Source organism: Elaeis guineensis, chromosome 10 (genome assembly GCF_000442705.2).
Source record: "Elaeis guineensis isolate ETL-2024a chromosome 10, EG11, whole genome shotgun sequence".
Lineage (NCBI taxonomy): Eukaryota > Viridiplantae > Streptophyta > Magnoliopsida > Arecales > Arecaceae > Elaeis > Elaeis guineensis.
In genome coordinates, this window is record NC_026002.2 from 912,618 (window position 1) to 937,379 (window position 24,762).

General features: G+C 40.4%; 2 protein-coding genes across 5 annotated transcripts; one reads left to right on the plus strand and one right to left on the minus strand.

Annotated features, from left to right (window-relative positions):
* Positions 1-1,095: 1,095 nt before the first annotated feature.
* On the plus strand, positions 1,096-20,404 carry LOC105053356 (pentatricopeptide repeat-containing protein At2g30780). 4 transcript variants are annotated; one of them, XR_003802034.2, is made up of 3 exons: positions 1,096-1,472; positions 15,219-16,601; positions 19,836-20,404. XR_003802034.2 is itself a non-coding variant. In XM_019853182.3 (2 exons), exons 1-2 carry the CDS (start codon positions 1,236-1,238, stop codon positions 16,215-16,217), a joined length of 1,236 nt encoding a protein of 411 aa, XP_019708741.1. In that variant the 5' UTR covers positions 1,096-1,235; the 3' UTR covers positions 16,218-17,126. The 4 variants fall into 4 exon arrangements, 2 of the variants coding, with proteins under 2 accessions (XP_019708741.1, XP_010932762.1); XR_002165593.3 differs by lacking the exon at positions 19,836-20,404 and adding an exon at positions 16,761-17,126; XM_019853182.3 differs by lacking the exon at positions 19,836-20,404 and having other exon boundaries at positions 15,219-17,126.
* LOC105053358 (uncharacterized) lies at positions 19,147-24,232 on the minus strand. Its single transcript, XM_010934461.4, has 6 exons — positions 24,067-24,232; positions 23,900-23,954; positions 23,703-23,753; positions 21,120-21,211; positions 20,951-21,028; positions 19,147-19,525 (listed from the first exon to the last, which is right to left on the minus strand). The coding sequence occupies exons 1-6, from the start codon at positions 24,120-24,122 to the stop codon at positions 19,375-19,377; spliced, it is 483 nt and encodes a 160-aa protein (XP_010932763.1). The 5' UTR covers positions 24,123-24,232; the 3' UTR covers positions 19,147-19,374.
* Between the last annotated feature and the right edge of the window lie 530 nt (positions 24,233-24,762).

Here is a 24,762-nt window from a genome sequence, read left to right on the forward strand (position 1 = left end):
AACTTTTAAAAGTTACTCTTTTTTTCACGCATAGTTTAAGAAATTAAGGATGGACGACATAATAGGCCTTCTTTGAGACCACTTTAATAGCTATTATATTATTTTTTTGGGCATAGTTATTACAACCTGCTAAAAATCATAATCTAACAAGGCTATGATGCAACAAAAGAAATGAACTGATATTGTTTGGTATATCATCGGTGATATAATCATTAGAGTGATGTGATCACTGGAATGATATGAATAATGAGATGACATACAAATATTGAAGTGATATATAATCAGCATATTTAGTATATCATTGTAATATCAATGAAAATAAAACTTCACTATGTTTGATATATCACCAAATAGTGATAGTGATAATATATGAAATACCATAAATAGTTTTATATATTAACGTATAATAACTACTTTATAACTTGATTAAATATTCTTTATTTATAACTTCTTATAAAAATATGTAGCAGTAGTAATAATAATAATATTTATTTATTTATTATTATAGTTATTTATTTTGATAAATATATTAAAATAATATTACGATAATATTATATATAATCAAGCTTGACTAGACTCAGTCAATTTTGACCATCAATATAGGGCTACCCATTAAGAATGATTTAACCCATCAAAATAAATTGAGAAAAAAAAAGCACGAAGAATTTAATATGATCCATCCATACCAATTAACCATATCTACCTATAAAAATAAAAAATATATATAATAAATAAATAAAAGATATCCATATCATTTAACTAAATTTATCAATAAAAATAAAAAATACATCCAATAGATAGGCATATATAGAAAAAGATGAGGAAGATTTTGATTTTCTTCTCAATTTACTGATTAAAAATATTTTTATCTCAAAATAATTTCAACATATCATCGGTATCCAATGATGTGCTATCATCTGAATATGTATGGTGATAGTACTATCATCAAATTTATTATTAGATCTTTAATTATTGAATAAAATTTTATAATATTAAATAAAATGATCTTGTTATCTAACTCCTATCGTTAGAGTGATGTAAAATATCACTCCCTATTTGATAGCACCCAGGGAGATTCTCATCCCAGAGTTCTCATTCCACTTCGTATTAATTCCCAGACCATCCAAATACGTGGACAGCCATCCGAATGTCCGAATCGGAATCGAGCGAAATCCGGTCCGGCAGAAACGGTTTAGAGTGTTTCCGTCCGGAGGTGAGCCGGCATCAGCTCAAACATGGCGTCGATTTCTACGTTTTTAGCCATCGCCAGGCGAGGTTTTTGCCGTCAAACCTCGACGTCTCCCCTTACCGCCGCGGCGAACTCCCTCCTTGCCAAGCTGCTAAGGGAGTCGGAGCCGGGCGTCAAGATCGCTCTGGACGCGGAGGAGAGCTTGACGGCCCAGCGTGACGCCTCCTTCTGGCAACCCCTCCTCGCCGCCCTCCACTCCTCCGCTCCAAGGAAAGCACAATTGGTAAAGCTGAAACCACCCCATTCTATTTGATTTTATTTCTTTTTAATGATGTTATTCTCCGTTTTTTCCGATTTTTCCAGGTGACTGGAAAGAGATTTTGTGGAAATAATGATTGAAATCTTGTGAGATTTTTATGTTTACAGGATACCAAATTAGTCTTCTGTAATTATTTAGATTAGATTAGTAGATTTTTAAATGAAATATTTGTTTTGAAATGCAAAATGGCGATTCCCAGCTCGAGTCATTTTCTTAATTTGATATTCCCAGCACTCTGACTGGTGTGAAACATTGAATTTTATTAAACAAGTTTGGAGTATTGGGGCTGTTTTTGAATTTGGAGTTTGGGCACAAGAATGGGATGCTAAACGTGGATCAACTGGATGCTTGTAGTTGTAGAACTTAAATGTTTAGTTGAATATCTGGAGGTGATACTGTTTTACTGGTTGCTACTTGTGTTAAAATTTTCTTCCCGAGATAATGTTATTGCATTTCTATGATTAAAAGGAATTTGTAATGATTCAAAGGCTTATCTCTAACTCCTTTTTTTTTTCAAGAATTTTAATGAAATAGTCCTCCTGAAATAGGTAGTGGATTACCATTTTGCTGTGTTGACACCAATGGCTCACTAGCATGGTGCTGCTACAAAGTGTAATCTTTGTTTGGTCTTGTCTTCAAGTTCGAACTCCTATGTAGCACACAAACTTGGATACTGACCTCCATAAATTCATGTGAAATCGGCGATCATTCATTTGCTTATGTACTATCACCTGTATCTATGGTGAACCTGGGTCTGCCAACTTTATAAAACTTTGTGAATTTGACAATTTAAGCATTGATTCCATGTCGATGTGTCAGCGGTTTGGGATTTGGACTTCATTTATTTCCATAACTGATTTTAGGCTCTCTTCCTCTGCGTTGACATCTCCCAAAATTAATATGTCCTGTTGACTTGGCATCTCTACCCACTCTGTTCGACCACCACTGTGATTTGCCCTGTCTGTCAACCATCTTCCTTGGTCCTCTCCTCCCCTAGATTGCATTCCACCTCTTGATCGTATTCTCATTGTCCTTGATTGCCACTTTGCCCTTCATCACTATCCTTAATTCCTTATTCAAACCCTGAACCAACCATCAATCATTCTTTCTCTGCTCCCACTGGTTCACTCCCTCCTCACCTGTAACTCCTCTCTTCAACCCTTGACTTGCACCTTGCCCCTCCATCTTTTGGTCAACCTATAACAATGCCCTACTTCTCACTTCCTCTCCCTTAGGCCATCCACCATCCTCTCTCTCTCTCTCTCTCCCCCCTCCCCCCCCCTTCTCTCTCTCTCTATATGGGTCCTTTGCTCTTGGCCACAACTCAAGTGTCCTCTTCTCTGAATCCTCTTCCTTTAGTTAATTGACCTTAGCTATCATCCCCTTCCGTGCATATATTCTTTTTCTCTTCTTCAACTATAACTAGGATTATGGAAAGACTGGCTACAAGTCACTGGGGTAATTTAATGTCATGGATTGCTTTAAGTTTTTTTCCCCTCTATATTTTGATGGGAAGTGCAATATAGAGGCCAGGTGATCACATGGTGCCCAAGCTAGCACCTAATGGATTTCATTTGGAAATATCAAAATATCACTAAATAGACAATCATCATCCAGAGCCTTTTGTAAACTTCTAGAAGACATACCATGAATAGAAAGTTGGAAAGAAATTAGAATATTCAAAGAAAAGGAAAATAAGCTATCAACCAATGCTAACCAGAAAGCAATAACCTATAGTAATTAAGTAATAATTAGCTTATAAGCGACAACTAGACACTAACAAAATAACAATAGTATTGAAGGAGGAATAGTAGCTGGACAAGTTACAGGAGGAAGAAGAGAAAAGAAGAGAGAAAAGGGGAATAGCAGCAAGGGGAGGAAACAGAGTAACAGCTGATAGGAGCTAGAGGAGGTTAAGAAAAGTAGAATAGGGTAAAGAAGAGTAGCAGTAGGTAGAGAGGAATACTAGTGGCAGCAAGGGTTAGAAGAAGAAAAGGATGGGACTTGTTACGGTAATATCCTGAATGCTTTGGATCTAGCATGTTGTCATTGATACTTTAGATCAGCGTGCTGTCCATGCAGTCACCGATCCAAGCACAGAACTGAGGTACGTAGAGCATAGCTATTTACCTCTGGTCTGTTGCACAGGCTATTTGCCTCAGCCGATCAGCTCCTGGGCACGTGCTACAGTTGTCTACCTTGAGTGGATGGGCTCAAGCATAATCAACTCTTTTGATTTTGTGGGAGCGATTGAGGGCTAAAATATCTCACCTGCTATGGCATGTTAAACAATCTCAGGATGGCACGATCTCATAGCTATTCAACCAGCTGTTCGACGACATTCTTTATAAATCATCAAAGCTCCGAGGATTGAGGTAAGTTGAGCAAATCCCTTTTAGAGAACTTGTTGCTATTCACTTTGTTCTTTGAATCTGACTTGAGCGTCGGAAGGTCCTCGCAGGAGCAAAAATTTTCTGTTCGAATTTCTTTTGCAGGTCACTCCAGCACTCTCTGTACAAGGACCAGACATCCGCCTTCCGACCTAGCTGAAACGAGCAGCAACAGATAGAGAAAAGATCGACTTTTTACATCATCATGCCATCGAAACGAGTATTATCTCGTCTCTCCAATGCCGCCGCCTCTCGTTAGGCAGAGAGCCAGACTGCCAGCCAAGCGCAGCCACCGACGACGGTGACTCCTCCATCAGCCCAGCCAGCACTGATCACGGTGAATCAATTCAATCTGCTTTTTTAGCAGGTTCAAAATTTAACGATCGCTGTTCAAGCGGTCCGACTGTTCTGGCGCCACCGTCGATGACACCACAGCCTACTCAGATTGCTTCTGCACCCGTCTCCAGCAGTACAATCGGTTCTTTTGGTATCACCACCTGCACCTCTTGCAGTGGTGTCCCTATCAAATCGGCCTCCCAGCCACCACCACAATCAGAGCAACCGCGGGTCCTTCCTCAGAGTTCGGAGAGGAGGTAGGTCCGCCAGAGCCACCTGAAGGCCCAGCAACCAGCCAGATGGCGATCTCCTAGCCCGCAGTCGGGGCACGACTCAACCCCCAGTTGCCACTCTCTTTAGCAATCCGAGGCCTGCACCATCCGAGATCTTGCTATAGAGAAGCGATTCCAAATGCTCAAGAGAAAAATCGACTATGCTCTCAATAATGATTCCTCGATGTAGCCCTATGATGGGTTCAACAGCAAGCCACCTTTTACGTCGGAGATAACATGAAAGCCACTCCTCCGATACTTTAAAGTACTCGAGTTTGAGGTTTACGATGGGACCGTCGATCCCATTGATCATTTGGAGACTTTCAAAGCGGCAATGCTCTTTCAAAGAGCGACAGATGCTATCCTTTGTCGAGCATTCCCTGCTACTCTTAATGAGGTCGCTTGTCAGTGGTATTCAAATCTGAAGTCGGCCTCCATCCACTCTTTCGAAGATCTGTGCCGGTCGTTCGTCGGTTACTTTGTTAGCAGCCGGCGACAGCAAAAGTGATCTGACTACCTCCACACCATCAAGCAGAGGGAGGGTGAGTTAATCCGCGCTTTTGTCAACCATTTCAATGCGGTGACTTTGGAGGTCTACGACTTGGACCAATCGACTGTGATGGTCGTGATGATGGGCGGCCTACTGAGGAACGACTTAAAAAAATCGTTGACTAAGACTTATCCTAGGGATTTTTCAGACATGCTTGCCTGTGCGGAGAAGTATGCCTGCACAGAGGAGGCTTTTGCAAAAGAAACCCCTGCCAGTTTTGGTGTGGCAGGTCAGAACAAGGAGTGCTCTCCAAGATGGGAGGGGAGAATCCGCCAACGCTCCCGATCCCCATTTTGGAGGCAGAAAAATAAGGGTCGAAGCCATCGATCTCGGAGCCCTCCGAGCGGGGATCGACGACCCTCTCCTCCTAGGCGTTACACTAACTACATGCCTTTGAATATTTCTAAGGAGAGGTGTTGATGGAGATTCAAGCTAAGCTGTCCGAGCCTCCAATGATGCGAACGAAGTCAGAGCACTGCCGCGATCCAAATAAATATTGTTTCTACCATCGCGACCATGGTCGCGATGCTAAAGACTGCATGCAGCTCCATGATGAGATTGAGAGGCCATCAGGTAAGGGAGATTGGACCACTTCATCCAGGGGAGAGCGCCTCCACGACGACCTCTTTCGAGAGCTTAGCAGCCATCTCCTCTACCTCAGCAGCCATTCTCTTTGCTCAGCCACAGCCAGCACCAGTGCAGTCGGTGAGACAGGAAGCAAAAGGACCGGCGGTAGTAGAAGATCGACCCATCCGAGGTGAAATCCATATGATAATTGGGGGTTCAACTAGGCCAGTAGAGCTTTCGAAGGTAAAGAGGCTGAGGCTCAAAGATGAGTATGAAGATGCTATTACCTTCACTAAGCGGGATACAGATGGTGTGCTAGCCCCGCACAATGATATGGTGATTGTAACAGCGAATATCGCTGATTTTAATGTGCACAGTGTATTTATTGATAATGAAAACTCGGTTGATATTTTGTATTTCTCTATCTTCGTCCAAATGGACTTTACACCAAATCAGCTAGGTAGATTTGATACCCCGGTTCAAGGTTTCTTTGAGGGTTCCGTGATCCTAGAGAGAATGATTAGGTTGCCCGTCATAGTGGGTACTGCATCAAAATGGACGACGATCCAAATCAATTTTCTGGTGGTCAAGCTCCCTTCAGCTTACAATGCCTTGGTCGTCCAAGCTTGTGGACTCTAAAGGCCATGGTGTCGAGCTATCACTTGATGGTGAAGTTTTTTCGAATGAAGTAGGACAAATCAGAGGCAATCAGGCCATGGCTAAACAGTATTTTGTTGTAAAACTTCAAGCAGAAAGCCAGTCATTCCAGACAGAGGTCCAACCTGAACTTCCTATTAGGTTGGATGCCCAAGATGATTTGTCCGAGGAATGAGCCTAGCCGTCCGAGGACCTCCTGGAGATTTCGCTGAGGAAAGAGAATCTCCAGCAAATAGTGAAGATCGGCTCGCACCTAGATAAGGTAATAAAAGACCGACTAACTGCTCTTTTGCAAAGAAATACAAATCTCTTTATCTGGTCGGCTGCAGACATGCCCGACATTGACTCAGAGATGATGTCCTATCATCTGAAGGTGGATCCAACCTATCGATCGGTGAAGCAGAAAAAGCGAAGCTTCGCCTCAGAGTGCTAGAAGGCCATATTAGAGAAAGTGGACAAACTACTCAAAGCTGGCTTCATCAGAGAAGCGATGTACCCAGATTGGCTGGCGAATGTTGTCCTGATCAAAAAGACGAATGAAAAGTAGTGCATGTGCATTGACTTCATCGATCTGAATAAGGCCTGCCTCAAGGATAGCTATCCGTTGCCTCGGATAGACTAGATGGTGGATGCTACTTTTGGACATGAGCTTTTTAACTTCATGGATGCATTTTTATGCTATAATCAGATCCGGATGGCATCTGAAGATAAAAAAAATAGTCTTTATTACTGATCGTAGGCTTTATTGTTATAGGATGATGCCTTTCGATTTGAAAAATACAGGAGCTACCTATCAACGGCTGATGGATAAGATCTTTAAAGATCAACTCGATCGCAACATGGAGGCGTACGTAGATGATATACTGGTCAAGAGCCGTGCAGTCTCAGACCACATTGCTGACCTTCAAGAGATTTTTGACACCTTTCGCCGATTCCAGATGAGGTTGAATCCAGCGAAGTGTGCCTTTGGAGTTATCGTTGGAAAGTTTTTTGGATTCATGATCTTGCAAAGAGGTATTGAGGCGAATCTCGAGAAGATCAGGGCAATTTTTGAGATGACTCCACTAAGAACAATTGGAGAGGTGCAGCGTCTCACTGGTAGGATCGCTTCGCTCAACCGCTTCATCTCCAGATCGATCGAGAGGTGTCTCCCATTCTTCCAGACCCTCAGACAGCAAAGGGCTTCCAATAGGCTATTGAATGCCAAAAGACGTTTGAGGAGTTAAAGTAATATCTCAGCTCTCCACTGTCCGAGGCCTTCCATCAAAGCCCAAGTGCTAACGGACTTCATCCTGGAATGTACCATCCCGAATGGACAGAGTTCACAAAATGGAGAAGGCTCAAGAGCTAGTGAGGGCTCAGAAGCTGGTAAAAACTCAAGCAATATAGAGGCAGACGTAGGATCTAACCCTGAGGAGTTATGGATGCTGCACGTCGACAGCTCATCAAATGCTTCTGGAGTTAGGGTCGGGTTGATCTTAATTGATCCTGAAGGCGATGTTGCAGGATACGCGTTGCGCTTTGAATTTTCAGCCACCAATAATGAGGTAGAATATGAGACTCTGCTTACTGAACTCAAGATGGCAAGAGAAGCGGGAGCCTAGCATTTGAAGGTCTTCAGCGACTCCCAGTTGGTGGTGGGACATATAAAAGGCAAATATGAGGTACGGGAGGAGAATATGAAGAGGTATCTTCAAAAGATAAAGGATTTAACCTTGGTCTTTTTGAGTTGTGACATTTGATGGATCCCTAGAATGGAAAATACCAGAGCAGATGCACCATTGAAGTTAGCAGTCTTACTACCGGTCGACCTGAAAAAAGGGACCTACTTCTAAGTATTGAAAATCTCGAGCCTCGAGGACTCTCTTGTCATCCAGTAAGTTGACAAAGAATCCTATTGGATCGACCCTCTACTGAGGTATCTGCGGTCAGGAGAACTACCGCCTGATCATAGGGAGGCTCAAAAGATAAGAAAGTAAGCCGCTCACTACGTCCTGTATGATGACAAGCTCTACAAGCGATCGTTTTTTCTGTCTTTGCTAAAGTGCTTATGCCCGTTCGAGATTGATTATGCATTGTGGGAGGTCCATGAAGAAATCTGTGGAAGTCACTTGGGGAGTAGATCTCTATCCTACAAGATCATTCGATAAGGATATTACTGGTCCACAATGCAGTAAGATGCAGGTGCTTTTGTCAGGAAGTGCGATCGGTGCCAGAGAAACTCCAACATCTAGCCCAGCCGGCAGTACTTCTGACTCCAATCAGCACCTCATGGCCATTTGCTCAGTGGGATATGGATATTCCTGGCCCCTTCCCTCTCACGTCGGATCAGTGTTTCTCTTAGTGGCCATCGACTATTTCACATAATGGATTGAGGCTGAGTCTTTTGCTCACATCACCGAGGCAAGAATAAGAGATTTTATTTGAAAGTCGATCATCTGTCGCTACGGTCTTTTCAGAGTGCTGATTGCAGATAATGGCAGACAGTTCAGTGATGCTCGACTCAGCAATTTTTGTAAAGAATATGGAATAGAGCATCATTTTACCTCGATGGGTCACCCACAGGCAAACGGAGAGATAGAGGTGACCAATAAAACTCTTCTGCAAGACTTCAAGGCTAGGATAAAGTGGACCAAGGGGTCTTGGGTAGACGAGCTTCATCATGTACTATGGGCTTATCGAACCACTCAGAGACTTCCAACCGGTGAGACTCCTTTCAATCTTGCATTTGGGACTAAGACAATCATTTCTGTGGAGTTTGGACTCCTATCCCTTAGAGTGGAGGAATATAATGAAGACACCAATTCAGCGTGGCTTTGGACTAAGCTCGACTTGATCGAAGAAAGCAGGGAGTGCGCTGCTATGAGGATGGCCGCCTATTGCCAGAGAGTAGCCAAATACTATAATGCCCGAGTCAAGATCAAGGAGTTCCAAGTTGGTGACCTAGTATTACGGCGAGCTGAGGTATCACAACCCACTGAGTAGGGAAAGTTATCACTTAATTGGGAAGGTGCTTATCAGATGGATGACATAGTGGGCCTTGGGATCTATCGGCTGAAGCAACTTGACGGCACCACTTCCTAGGCCATGGAATTCGGCCAACCTCCGTGTATATTATCAATAAGGATATTGTAACATCTTACTATCGCATACATGAAGTTTTAGATTTATCAATTCTTATTTACACATAAAAGTAGCTTGAAAAACTAACCAATACCTCGACGACTTAGAGGTAGGGCTAGCTTATAAGATCCCTACAAAGTCCAAGTCACGCAAGACGCGAAGGGAGATCCAAAGAGACCTCCGAAGGGCTAACTTACAAGACCCTCAACCTATAATTACGAGCAGAGCACAAGCTGCTGCTCACAAGATGAGCAGGACATATGCTACCTCTCGCGTTATGAGTAGAGCACAAGTTGCCACTCACAAGATAAGTAAAGCACACGCTGCCTCTCATATTACACAAGCTGTCGCTCACAAGATGAGCAGGGCACACGCTGCTCTCGTGTTATAAGCAGAACACAAACTGCCGCTCGCAAGATAAGCATAGCACATGCTACCTCTCGCATTACGAGCAGAGCACAAGCTGCCGCTCACGAGATGAGCAGATTACACGTTGTCGCTCACGAGATGAGCAGAGCAGAGTTCCTTTGTTCGGATCCAGCCTCATCTCCTATACTTTTATGATGGAGTTGTCTCCTAAACCAGAGCGGTTTCAACTAAAGCCCTTAGGGTTAGAATTGAGTCAGATAGAAGCAATTTTAAGTTTCTTAGGTTGGAACAGACCTCTGCGATGCCTCTGTACGCTAAATGAAAATACACAAGCATAAATAAAGAAGATGCAGACATCATGAAGATGGGATAACTCTTTTTCATGTATTTTCATTTAAGTATTTACAAGGAGATAGCACTTGTAGCGCCCCCCCCCAAAAAAAAACAAAAAGAAAGAAAGGAAAAATACATCACTTCTCCGGAGCACCATCGGCACGACTCGCTTTGGAGCGACATGTTTTGTTGTCGGCAACCTCTTCAGTCTGGATGGCTACGACGATTTTGCTCGGCTCAACAAGATACCGGGATGCTCTTGCAAATCTCCCAGTGTTGTCTACTATTACGGCCTTCAAACTTTCATTCAGGAGGTTAGCCTTTCGAAGTTCTGTGTGCACGGCAAGAAGATGCAGCTCAGCCATTGTTTTGCACCTCTCAAAGCCAGCAGAGAATGCCGACTTGCAGGCTTGGTTTATAATCTCAACTCTTCTCTTTGCCAGCCGATCCACCCTCCATTGAGCCTTCTCGATCATAAGCTCTTGATCCGCGAGCCGGCCATGAAGAAGAGCCTCCATTTTTCTTTTATCATTAACTTTCTTTTTCAGGCGCTCCATTTTTGAGAGAGTTTTTCAGGCGCTCTATTTCTGAGAGAGCCACCTGAAGCTCAGCCTAAGGTGTGGATGGCTTAGGAGATACTTGAGTCTCTTTGGAGGCAAAGCCTCCATCCCTCTGCGGTGTTTTCTCTCTATGGCCGGCCCTATCCGAGATCTTGGCCTTTTTGGTCGAGCCTCTGCCGGGGCTCCTTTGAGAACGGGTCTCAGAGGAGGTGTAGTCGCGGCCTCTGTTCCCTCCGAATGTTCTCCTTAGGCGCTCTACATCATTGTGAGCTCGACGTCAGTCCCTCTCAGCCCTAGACCTCCGCCTCTCGAGATCTGCAATCCTCCTTTCGGCCCTTCTAATCTCGTCATCATGACGGTTGATTATTTTTTGGCTTTTTGAAGGGCCTCCTTAGAAGAGTTGAGCTCTCTAGTCAGCTCGGAGATGATTCTTTCTGTCTGCTCCAATTGATGCTTCAGCAAGTCAATCTCTTCTCTCGCTGCTGTAAGCTCTAGTGCAGACGCATCAGAAATAGAGCCGATGAAGCTGGCCAGATGATGCCCAACTTGCACAAAATTAACATCAAGACTATTAGATGCCGCAAATCGCAGGAGATAAGGAGAGATTCGAAAAATCCCTTATCTGGACAAGGGACCTAAGGGCGCTCGCCATACATTGCTGAGCCCCTTATTCTTCAAAGAACAATTTCTGGATAGGAGAAAGAAAATTTTTCAGAAACTCCGCTGCAGATTTGAGATTCTCCACCGTTGATGGAGCAGTGGGCACAGGCTGTGAGGGACCTGCTTGAGAAGCAGCCGTAAGAAGAAGATATGCAGCAGGCATTGCTTGCTTCAAAGGATTCTCAGCTTCTATTATGGCCACTGGAGCCTCTTCCGGATGACCAACGGTCTCCTTCACCCATATGCCCTCCATCGGAGCCTCTTCCGTCAAAATCTCCTCCGTCGGAGTCTCCTCCATTAGGATCTCCCTCACCGAAATCTCCTCCAGTAAGGCTTTCATCACAACCTTCGGAGGGGGGCCACAGATTCAATGAGTAAAGGGGAATTCACATCCCCCACGACCGTAGAAGTAGATTTGATGGTCGAAGCCCTGACATTGCCATCCGTCGGAGCCTGAGGACTAGCCGATGGAGCCTTGATTTGTCTTTTTCGGACCAATCTCAGTTCAAGCTTTTTTACAAACTCTGGATTCTTCATTCTGTCGTTGGAAATCTGCTGGGAGTTTCGACAAAAATCTGGAGCAGAAAAAGAACTTGCGATTGTCCTTTGGCGCATCTGTAGGCTAATTTAAAAGGAGGATGGAAGAGAGGACAGAGAGCCGTCGTTTAAGGAATTAAATCCTTGAGAAAACTGCCGACTGAGTGGTCCCATCAATTGTGGTCGTTCGTGACACTTCTTCGTTAGGCTGACATCATCAAACTCAAATGCCAGGGGTGCATTGGAAGCATGAGCGCGCACGTTCCTAGATTCGAGGAATCACTTGAGATACTCCTCTCGTCTAATTCTCAGACTCAGGACTAGGGGGGTAGTGTTACGGTAGTATCCTGAATGCCTTGGATCTGGCATATTGTCATTGATATCTCAAATTAGCGGGCTGTCCGCGCAGTCGTTGGCCCAAGCGCAAAACTGAGGTACATAGGCAGAGCTATTTAACTCTGATCTGTTGCACGGACTATTTGCCTCGGCCAACTTTCCATAGCCTTAGCCGATCAGCTTCGGGCACGTGCTACAGCTGTCCACCCCGAGTGGATGGGCTCAAGTGTAACCAACTCCTCTGATTTCGCAGGAGCGATTGAGTGCTGAAATATCTTGCCTGCTATGACATGTTGAACAGCCCTGCAATCTCGAGATGACATGATCTCACAGTTGTTCAACTAGCTGTTTGACGATATTCTTTATAAATCACCAAAGCCTCGAGGATCGAGGTAAGTTAAGCAAATCCCTCTTAGAGAACTCGTTGCTGTTCACTTTATTCTCTGAATCTAATTTGAGCATCGGAGGGTCCTCACATGAGCGAAAACCTCCTGTTCGGACTTCTTTTGCAGGTCACTCCAGCACTCCCTATGCAACGACCAGGCATCTGCCTTCCGACCTAGCTGAAACGAGCAGCAACAGGAGTCAAAAGGAAAAAGAAGGGATTTAATCTTCTGTCCACTGTAAACAATAAGGGCATGTTTTCCACTCTGCCTTTTATTCACCTATTCCAATGCTTCTACTTCCTCTCTCCTCCTTCTGTTCTTGCTTAAGCTTATAAATCTGCTTGTGTGATCGCTCGTACCCCGACCAGCCTGCTTGTATATATCCATGTACGCCCTAGCCAACCAATTAGCCTGCTTCTATATATCCATGTACGCCCAGCCAGCCTTGTTGGAAGATAACCTGCCATCCTGCTTGCCCATCCTATGTAGACAGCTAAGCTTGTATAGGCTGTTTGGGTGCCAATTAAGTGACTAGGTCACTTAGGGGCCACCTAGGACACTACATATCTAGCTGAGGTGCGCTTTCTTTTCCTTTTTTAACTGAAACTAAACATATTCTAGATCTTCATTTGCTTTGCTTAGCTTGATAGTTTTGTTTTCTCATGTAATGTTTTTTTATTTTGCTGAACTGCATTCACATTCTTGTGCACCTAAGCTGCATCCAATTCTGATGTAGTCAATTAGGTTTTGGAATCAAGGTCTGGAAGTTAAGCTGCAACTAAACCAATTTCATGCAAGACTTTGATTCCTTCATTTTGCCCTATTTAAAGGCTAACTGACGTTTAAGGCATTTTTAGAGCCTACTTTTATATTTCTTTGATTCTGATTCTCATTTTATGAGGCTTTTGTGAACCAAAGTGTCATATATGTTCTTTGTTGCGTAACATTAGCTTCACAATCTTGTTTTCTTCGATTCTGATACATACATGGCAATATCAAGTTATCCCACTAGCTGCTTTCTAAACAATCTTTTACTGGCTAGTAGCAGTGCTTCTGACTTCTTATATGTGGGAATTTATATAGATTTATGTAAATATAAGAATGCATTTGGCGTTGCTGCCATTTTTCTTTTTAAAAAAAATTAGAAACAAGAATTCTGTTTCCATTTTTTTAGATTTCTGACAACAAATACATGTTTGGTGGTCACTTTTTTTTTACAACAGACAAAAGAGAACATGTTTGGTAAGCCAAAAGTAACAATTCAAAGTAGTTGTATTTTCTGTATATTCTCTAAGATATATTCATCTACTATAACTCCTGTAACTGCTATATACATCATGGTTAACAAGTTCAAATTCAAAACTCATCCATTGGACCATCCTTTTTTAAGTATCATTGGTCGAATTTAAATTTCCATGATGAATCAGCATTGAAATTTAAAAAAAGTGGAAAAAGTATATCCAACAAGATAGGACTAGGAGATCAACATAAATAAGGCATCTACAAGGTATCAAGAGTGGAAAGAAACCACCAGCTCTGCTGCTTCAGTTTGCTTCTTGCCGAAATGTATGTTTTAAGTTTGTAATGTGTTTTTGTTTCTGTCAGGAAACAAGAAAGAGACAAATGTTATGTTAGAAGCAAAACATGATGATAGGGTTGGGTTTGTCCTTAGAAAATATCAAAGAAACAAGCCTTATCCAGCCGGTCGGCACCCACATCCCGTCCTTTCCTCCCATTCTGACCATAATTTCTTCCATATTTCTCGAAGAAAAACACCGATTTTTCTTCAGTCTGAGTCTGCTATGGAACATGAAACACATGTAAAAAACCAAGCTAGCGACATTGGCGGTCCAATAAGCTTACATGTGCCAAGATGTACATGCAATTGAGATGACTTTGGTTTTTGGGAAAAGCATATGGAGTTGGCACCTAAACTGCAACTCTAAAAGGGGGGCTTCAATCTGATTTCAAGTAGCATATGTAGTTGACATTTGAAAGTTTTGGCTTCATCTAGAGTTGGTGACCTTTATGAATCTCACAATGGATAAGTGGACTCAGTATCTCAAGTGCCAACACCATGTGCTTCATGAGATGTGTTATTCAGTATGCTGGCTGCATAAGGTCCTTGAAAGAACGGAAATAGTGCTTTTGTGGCATACTACTTTGCCATTTCTTGACTCCAGCATTCAAGCATAGTGAGGTACGGAAGGGGCAGAAGGCCACTCATTGCTAAATTTTTATAGGATAAGGCTATGTTTAATTAATTTTTAAATACTGTCTTTTTGAAAATATCAGAATTCAGAGTGGAAAAAGCAGGGCGTTGAGAGGTGGTCTTTCTTATCAAAAAAAACCATGGAGTTTAAGTAGGACTTCTTATTTAATGAATTTGAAACTTCAATTTTTCAAAAATTTACTTGGGCTTATAATTTTCTCATTTCAGTATCATAACAAATTAGAATAAAAAATATTTCTTTCCTTTCCATTCATTCAAACTACATGTAAACTCTAACTAATCAACTTATTGATTTCTTGATGTAATTGAAGCATTAACTTGTGTTCTTTTTGGGATGTGAAGTAACTCATTAGAGGTATTTAATATCTTATTCTGCATCTTCTGCTCATGCATGTATTTAGCAGGTCTTGGAATGGAAATTGGATAAACTATGCAAGGAGGGTATGCAGGACTGGATCCCTTATTCAAGACTAATCTATTTCTGTGGGAAACTGGGCAACATTCCATTTGCAATGAGGGTCTTCACAACAATGGAGGCCCAAGGGATTAGAACAAATACTTGCACTTTTAACGCTCTGCTTACTTCTTGCTTGTCAATTGGCAATGCTGTTACAGCTTTGAGCTTGTTTGAGATAATGGAGAGGACTGAGAACTGCAAGCCTGACTTGGCCACTTACAATGCGTTTGTATCCATGTATTCAGAATATGGAGATGGTCACAGTATGGTGAGTTGGTACATGGCTGGTAAGAAAGCCGGGTTTTCTCCAAATATTCAAACCTATGAGTCCATTATAACAGGGTTTATCAGATTGGAGAAATATGATGATGCTGACTGGTTTTACAAAGAAATGATGTCAAATGAAATTTTGCCTAATTTAACCATATTGGAGTCCAAACTTGAAGGGCTCTGTAAGCAAAAGGATATGCATGGTCTCAAAGAGTTTCTGAAATTTGTTCTTGATGGAGGGTGGGAATTGAGTGAACCCATGGCTGAGAAGCTTGCAAGAATATACATGGATTTCGGCATGGTCAAAGAGATGGAACAGTTGCTTGGGCTCATCAAACCAACTCTAAATGTGGATATCTTGTCACAAATCCATTGTGGCATAATAAGATTGTATGCCCTATCAGATAGCTTGGATGACATGGAATATTCAGTTGGGAGGATGTTGAAGGCAGGAATGATATTCACCTGCCCAGAAGATGTTGAGGCAGTCATCTCTTCTTACTTCCGTCAGAAGGCTTTCACTAGGTTGGATTTGTTCTTGGACCGGATACGTTGTTCATACAAGCTTGCAAAATCTACTTATGATCTCCTAGTTTCTGGATACCGCAAATTTCACTTGCATGAGAGATTGGGTTTGATTGTAAAGGATATGAAAAATGTTGGGTATGCATAGTTTCTAACAGTTGGTTTCAGTTTATTGCTTGCATTTATTCAACATCTGGTGAAGTAACAGTGCTAGAGGGAGTAGTGCTAATTGTGTTCGCTGACTGCAGTGAAAGGCTTATGAGAGACTGCGGGCACTTTTGATTGGCAACTGGAATCAGAATTGGAAACAGAATGGTTTGGAATAGCAGTCGGAATGATATTTGAATACTTGAAGAGAGTAAAGATTTGGTTTCAGAGGGATTGGGGCATTCCCATCCTCCCCTGGAATTGGAATGGCAATGGGACTCCCCCCAACCAAATGGCTGGAATAGGGGTCACTCATGCCCAATCCTATTACCATTCCAAAGTCCAACTTCCCCCCACCCAAAGGTGCCCGGCATATATTTCAGTGGTAAGTCCATCATGGGTCTAAAAGAACCATTTACTTTTGGATTAGTTTCTTGATGCATTGATATCTGGGTTGCTGATTGGTTGATAAATAATAATAGAGGCAGGTTTGTATAGCTTAAGAATGCTAGTATGAACCAGTTTTTGTCATTTAATTTTGCAGTGTCCATCTGTTAGTGAAACAAATCAGTAAAAAGAAGCTATAGAGTGCACAGTTGTGCAAAAGCAAGCATCTAGCAGGCTATTTGTTTAAAAAATAGATGTAAAATTACTTGCAGAAGAGGTTGATAGACAAAAATGTGGTACACTATCAGACTTCCATCATTGGTGTGAGTGATATGGTTGTGCAATACCAAGCAAGTTTATTCGTTGAAGGGCTTGAAAAAAATTGTTACCAAAAAGGCATACAAAAGATATGGGTTAAACCATGTGGAGACTCCTATTAGCAGTTTATATTCAAAGTCTGTAAAAAAACCGTATCTATTGTCCTCCTCAATCAGCAGTTTAGCTCTTGTACCGAGTTGATAGCTGTGACTTTCTTTTCTTTCCTCCTTTTTTTTTTTTTTTTGAGAAATGATAGCAATGATTTTCTGTTTAACCTACTAATGCAGCATTAATGCTTAACTGAAAGTGGCATCAAGATATATGAGCAGGGGATCAGAAATAAACGTATGTTGTTGTAGGGATTACATGGAATGGTGTTATCTGAGGTTTGATCATCTCTTGCAGAGTCAACTGAGATATGTTGCCCAATTCTAGAGGATGAGAAACTTGTGTTTTTTCTTAGAGCAAATAATACTTTTTCTTTTAGGTAATTTATTTGGATGTTGTGTTTGATGGAAATTGTATGGTGCTGAGCAATTAGTAAAACTTTCACCTACGTTTTTTAGGGCGTAGTCATGATATAGCTGTATTCTACTTGTTTATTTGGGATTGCATTGACTCAAATCAGAATTATTCTAATGTTGCCTCCAACTTTTTGGGTGAGTCTGAGCAGGAGCAAGTAGGTCATGCATTCTTTGGGAAGTAACTTTCCTTTTTTCTCATTTTGTGTGTTTGTCTAGTCTCGAAGATCATAAACAACGATGGTTGAACAGTTGGGATTTTTAAAAAAAAAACAACACTTATTTCTCATATAACTCTTGAAGGTGTGGAGCAATCATGGTGCTTTAGTTAATCCTCAAATTTGATTATTTAATCCTACCAAAAGAACAAGATGATTATTTAATATGTTTATCATTATGATTTATAAACAACAGCATAATATAAAACTTGATCTCAAAATATATTTTACTGTTGGCTCTGTGTTTTGAAAATTTCTGATCGTTGGCTCTTAGATTTTCAGAGTTTTAATCAGTTCATGAGCGCAGTTCATCAACATGTAACAATTCACCTACCTGGTTAGAGAAGGTCCCATTTCCATATAATAAGAGCATCATAAGATGAAAGAAGCTTATGGTGAAGAAACACTCCTCTAAATACTATGTCACATAAATAGTTAGTGCATATGAGGCAACATGTTTACCATCTAGATACATTGGAACTGATGAAGGGGGAAATGGAATTTTTCTTGCTTAAGAGAGAAATAAAGAAAAAGAGAGGCTTTCAGCCAACAAAAAAAGAAAAAGAAAAAGACAGATGGCTCCTATTGAGGCCTATGTTTGCTTTATGTGATCTCTCTTTCTATGATCGGGTTGAATGGATATACTATCCTTAAATTATGTACATTCTTGATATATAGCCCCTCGCTTACAAGCTATTTTTATCGCAGATAAAAATCAAACAAACAATAAAAGAAGACTGACATATAAAGAGAACAACCAGGGGTAATCTATTGATCATCTTAAGTTTGAAAAATTTACAGCCAATAGCTTGTGGATCAGCTGGTTGGCGCCCATCTCTTCAAGTGAGAGTTCCCAAGTTCAAAGCCGAGGGGTGATAGACTATTTTCAGAAGGTTTATTGAAACTTATAAATGAACTTATAAATGAGGCAAGGGTAGAGGGTGTTTATTTCTGCACCAAATAAGCCATTCAAAGACTCTCCAACTATGCAACACTTCCCAGTATGTGCTGCTACCAACTTACCAAGTACACAATAATATTCACCAACACGAGTATTGGCAACGAAGAGGATAAAAGGCTTATTTAAGTTCCCTCCCCAACCCAGAACTTTCCATGGCCAACCAGTCTCAGCTGGTTGGCATCTCTCCACTTCAGGGAGGTCCTGGGTTCAGACCCTGGCAGCAGCATCCCGTCTGTTATCTCTGAAAAACTGAAAGTTTTCTATAATTGCTTTCTGCAGACAAGTTCCTATTTTCATCTTCTACCATAGGATGACTATATCTGATCATTTCATCTACAAGAGTAATACACACACACGCACGCACACGCACACACGGCAAATGAAAAAGGTTTAAAAAGTTAACATGTTTCAGGTTGAATGCACACCAGCACGTTGTTCTTAATCTTTTTGAACTTATTATGGCAAATATGAGCATCCCAAAAATGTTTGCATGAATAATTAACATCATAGATTTATCAAGGATGATTTCACTACCAAAGAGTCCAGAATTAACTTTCAATAATAGCCACAACTGGCAGAACATTCCCTGGTTTACCAATTGCAATAACTTACAAATTTATGATTTATCACCATATAAATGACTTGATTCACTAAAAGCATTGAGGCTCATTTTCTTCTAATTGCCAATTAATAAGTTACAAACTTTCTTTGGAAAAAAAAAATTGCTACCACAAACACATCAAGAAATACTAATTAACTTTCTGATCCAGAGTTCTGATTCTCTTTAGGAGAAGCCCATTGTTGGCTAGCACGAGACTTTGTCCACGGATCAAGAGGGACTCTCTGAGGTGGTTGCGGAGTTGGGGGTTTAGCCTCTCGGAGTTCATTTTCCCTGTCAACAAATCTGCATACAAGTCCATACATATAAAAAATTAATACTTTATAGCCGATATTGAAAATAAATACTGCTGGACTATACAAAACCCATCCAGCTGAGACCAAACAGGAAGCATTGTTGTTGATATGTTATTTCTATTGTTGAATGAAGTCGTATACCTCCTTCAAAATAAAAAGAGGCATATATTATTTTTTCTTGTCTCAAATCATAAGTTGGAGGTTCTAGAGTGAGCTAAGTTCATGTACATTAATATCACATAGGGCACAAACATCACATAAACTATTTTGATGTCAGTTCATGTTTTTGTGACTTGAAGGTGAGGAATTATGACCTGAGTTGTTCAATCCCATATGGTGACAACTAGACAAGCACCGGACCAGATGTTGGCACTGTAAGTGCATGAACAGCGCTAACACAAGCTCTTGTAGCAGCTAGAAATATGCTAAAAAGTACAAGGTGAATATGGTGTGGGATTCAACAGGGTCATGGTAGTGCAACCACATGAGTTCCTAAGAACTGTGTAAAAGATAGCAAGCGCATGGTATGAGAAAGTCAGACTGCCATAAGCACTCTCACAGCGAAAGAGTCTTCACACCCCATCATCACGCTAAAGGCCTGGGCATGCTTGGAGATGGTGGATAAGTTGTTTGGTTATCAGTGTGTTGTCAACCATGCATGATAAAGCCTGATATCAAGTTAAAACAGATTGTCCAAAGCAGAAAAGTGAGATTTTGGCAAAACTTGGGTCTTTTGCTCATCTATTTTGGTATAACATAACCAAAATGTTCAAGTAGTTTCTAATTTTGTGAGAAATGTTCAATGGCTAGATTGATTAAATTCAGCACATGGGACTATTTTATTAATCATGCAATTTTTCTTTCTTCTTGGGCTTTTTAGCTTTTTCATATGCTTGCTGAAGGATGGTTCTTTTTAGCTTGGGTACTAAAATGATTGTCTCGTTAAAATTTACTTCCCAGCACTTTTACAAAGGTAAAGGTCATATAAGTTTCGGGATAGCTGTAACTGATGACATAAGTTGTGGCAATGGATAGTCATCAGCAAGAAAGGTATCCGCAAGAGATTTAAAATAATGTAAAAGAAAAATAGAAATCATAAAAAGAAGAGGAACAAAGAAAATCCATAACAAATTTATAAGAAGAAAGAGAAGACCAAAGGAAGAAGGAAAAGTACTAGACTACAGTAATCATAAGCACCTGAATTGCTTTCCTGTACTGTAACAAACACAACTCTACATGAGAATGATAGAATATCTATACATTCCATAAGATTTGAAAATGGAAGGTATAAATCATCCACCCTCCCATACAGCATATGCTCAAGAGAATTAATATATATAAACCTCCATGGATCATTGACATGAAAAATAAATTTCAAATTTTAGGAGAGACATAAAAAGAAAAGATAAATTACTCGATATATGCCATAGGTGCAGCATCCCCCACTCGTATGCGAGTCCGAAGTAATCTTGTATACCCACCTGCTCGGTCTCTGGTTTTCCAAAGAAATTTCTTCCATGAAAAAAGAGCAATATAACTTGGAAGAATGGATCATACTGAATCTTAATAAATTAAATACTTACTTATAGCGATAAGCCAGCTCTGTAAACAACTTATGAAGGACATCATCACCACGAACAAAAGCAGCGGCACGACGTGCAGCAGCAAGTGTACCCTGAAAATAATCGAACTCGTGACTTAAATATAACCATGGCTATTAATGAGAAATGTTATACAAAATAAATATCATCTTCATTAATCATGCATCATACTAATCAAATAAATTTTGAAATGTTATTAGTTATAAAAGCATGCAGATTAAGTATGACAGATCTATCAGGAAGCAACTGTCCAACATGTTAGACAGCTGTTATGTCATGAAGATTTCAGATAAAAGTGCTCCTCAGGATATATAAAGTAACTTTCCTTGCTCAAAAACATAAAGCAGAAGAGCAAAACTTGTGAAATAAAACCAAGTCAGAGGCATCTTGATCCACACCATAATGTACACATATCTCAGGTCTGTTTTCTTAACATTTTAGGTCAATCTCTGGTATCATTTGACCCAGCATAAATGAATTGATCCTTTTTTTCCTAAGAAGAAAACTATTGTTAACTGCAAATCTTGAAACAGGAAAAGAGAATAATGGCTCTCATCCTTTGCCACTAACCAGATAAGAGAAAGAATGGAGGCCCCCCAAAAACAATGCCACAACTCGGTCATGAGGTAATGAAAAACAGAAGAGAAAAAAATAAAGAAAGTACATATTGTATATATAAAAAGATTGTTATATCAAAAGTATAAAGGTGACTGCAGAATAAACAAACATAAAGGAACCTAGCAGAATCTGCAGACTTCTTCATAATTATACAGGAATATATAACCTGATTAAGATGAGATCAAGAAAGGGCTAACATGAAATACAGAATCAAGCAGAACTTTGTTTTGAAGCAGCAAAGATAATCTAAATCCATGATGATATGAAAAGTGGGATTGCTTTCCAAGTCACGTTATCAAGCTGATAAGGTAATGAGGAAACCCCAAAGAAACTGCAAATTGAAAGAATATTCAAACAATAAGAGAGATATATAGATTGACAAATAAATAAATAAAAATAAAGCTGGATCAACAACAGAAAGAAAAATAGCTTAAAAAATAGCTTGAATAATATTAAAGCAGTGTAGTTAGTTGTGAATCTTCAATTACCCGCCTTCACCACAGGCCACTCAAATATTCTTCTGTTTTGATCAGTTCAGATCTCCCAACTCACTCCATGAAAAAGTATAAGTCTTAATCTTGCACCATCTTTTTTATGACTTGGATTGTTTCAAGGATTCGATACAGTTTCTTTGTTCCAATTAGCTGACAAATATTGCAACCTTCTGTGGGCAGTTGCACCAAAATCTATGAGACAGCACATTGTCAATTTGTCGTCAACTCACCATGCCACAAAGAATGCCCTTCTTGTGACCTCTCAAGACCCTACTCAAGAGTTTATCACTAGTTACGTTTCAATTTAGAATAGTTTTGCTGCTGAAAGCTCAAACTCTAGATAGTTCTAGATAATCCTTTTTCTAGGCACAATGCATCCATATAACTGAGATACTTATCAAAGGATTTAATGGAAGGTGTCCAACTTGCTATCACTTTTAAACCCTAAAACATTCTGCCTTTTTTTGAGTTCTCTAAATCATAAAGAAGAGGTAGCACTTCCATATATCATGTTTGAAAAGCAATCCATTATTCTCCTTCATATAATAGAAAGAACTTACTCAGATTTACATATAATTTCTTCCAAAACATCATAATGCATGGCTCAAGTATTCAGACCTCTATTGATATGCTCCCAGACTAATGAATTATTCATAGCCATCTTAGCACCACACAACCTTTCCTAATCACTGTTTAGTTACTTCTATCATATTCAAGACTCCAAAGCTTTTTCTCACAAAAATCCCAGTTTAACTCATTCGGTCTCTTAATCCTTCATCACCCTTTTTCTTTAATCTCCTTCTTTTGAAACCCCGCTCCTTTCTTCATAAGAAGGAAAATTTATTCAGTTTGTTCCTAAGAGAGTCATTCCAAATGCTCTTAGTTTAGTTGGCATGTACATTTAAGCCCAGGAAACCAACATCTGATAAGCATGATGACTGGATAGACAAGTTTCAGAATAGTAGGACTCCCTCCAAAATGAAAGAAATCTACCCTTCCAGCATACAACGTTCATTCGATATTTCTGACATTCCCGTGCTTATTAGATTTTCCTGACCCCAAGTAATCCCTCAATACACTATCACAAGTTTTCTTGCATTCCACATATGACATATCGGTAATATGCTTGCCTGAACAATTACTCTAACACTGGTCAGGCACTCAAGAACAAACGAAGATAAAGTACAAAACAAACCAATTTTGTCCAAATAAAATGCACTAACAAACAATAACATATGTGCATCCCAGTCCTCATTGCTATGCTTTCTGATTCATTACTGCAAGCATGTCAGAATTTTAGTGGCAGAATCTGTTATTAGTGTTGCAACGTTGTAGCCATTTGGATTGTCCACCACTAGCCTCCGAAGTAGTCTGATAATATTACCAATGTAACCTTGGCGGAATTTGATGGGTGAAAAAATTATTAAAGCATAAAAGCAAGTATTTTCATAACCTCTTTGCCCAGCTGCACCATGTTGTCTGCAACACGACGAACTTCCTTTGCCTGCAATATAATCCCAACAAATACGACTTCAGCTTAGTTTTCACTGGTCGAATGATCGCCAACTGCTCGACGAAATGCCACACAAACCACCCCAACTAAAACAGCCATATCTCCCAAACCAGCAGGAGAAGAAAAAGAAGAAGTACCTTTGCGACGGTGGTTTCAATGCGTTCATGCTTTACCAACTGCGAGACCATCGTCCTGAAAGAAAGAAAGCTAGAGCTTATCAAGGAAAAGAGCCCAAACTGAAAAGGAGGAGGAGGAGAAATGGAGTTAGGCAGCGTGTGGAAAGAAAAGGGCGGGTGGGAGTAACCGGAGCATAGAGACGCGGTGGGCCGCGGGGCGGCCGAGCTTCCGGAACTTGGCCATGGCGGCAGCGACGACGGAGCCGGCGGCGAGATCGCTCTCGGTTGTCGTTCCCGGTTCTCTAGGTTTAAGATCTGGAAGCCAGTTCACCGTTGTGTGGTTTTGTCCAATTGCACGTGCATCTCACGTGCTAGAGGTCTCCTTCAAATATGCGCGAGGTGCTCAGAAAAAAAGATTTTTAAATATTATAAAAGAAAATATTAGTAAGTTATTTTTATACCTTACAAAATTATTTTAGTGCGTTGATTCTCAACCAATTTTTTTTTAAAAAAAATCTCACTTTCAAAAATAATATAATGTATATATTTTTTTTTGATGAAAGTAAAATTATAGTCCAACTCTTCAGCAAATAATAAAAGTTAAAATTGAAAATTTTGAACGATATCTAATGTGAATATAAATCGAATATAGATTCTTGAAATTAGGCATAGGCGCCTATAAAGTTCTTGCTCCACCTCCACCAGCTCGCAATCTCTATCGATAGGCTTTCACCACCATGTCTCCTATCTCCATCATGTAACGAAGACTAGACTTATACCAAGCTTTCTATTTAACATATAGATGCTTGTTTAATTTGTTATTAATATCATTTATAAACATTATTCCTAATCTATATAATATATTCAAATATATATATATATAT

Excerpts from the sequence above, each read along its gene's own strand:
- LOC105053358 (XM_010934461.4), bottom strand. The coding sequence starts at position 24,122 with ATGGCCAAGTTCCGGAAGCTCGGCCGCCCCGCGGCCCACCGCGTCTCT. Across the intron at positions 23,754-23,899 it reads TTGAAACCACCGTCGCAAAG|GCAAAGGAAGTTCGTCGTGT; the intron begins GTACTTCTTCTT and ends ATTATATTGCAG. Across the intron at positions 19,526-20,950 it reads GCACCTATGGCATATATCGA|ATTTGTTGACAGGGAAAATG; the intron begins GTAATTTATCTT and ends ACTTGTATGCAG.
- LOC105053356 (XM_019853182.3), top strand. The coding sequence starts at position 1,236 with ATGGCGTCGATTTCTACGTTTTTAGCCATCGCCAGGCGAGGTTTTTGC. Across the intron at positions 1,473-15,218 it reads CTCCAAGGAAAGCACAATTG|CAGGTCTTGGAATGGAAATT; the intron begins GTAAAGCTGAAA and ends GCATGTATTTAG.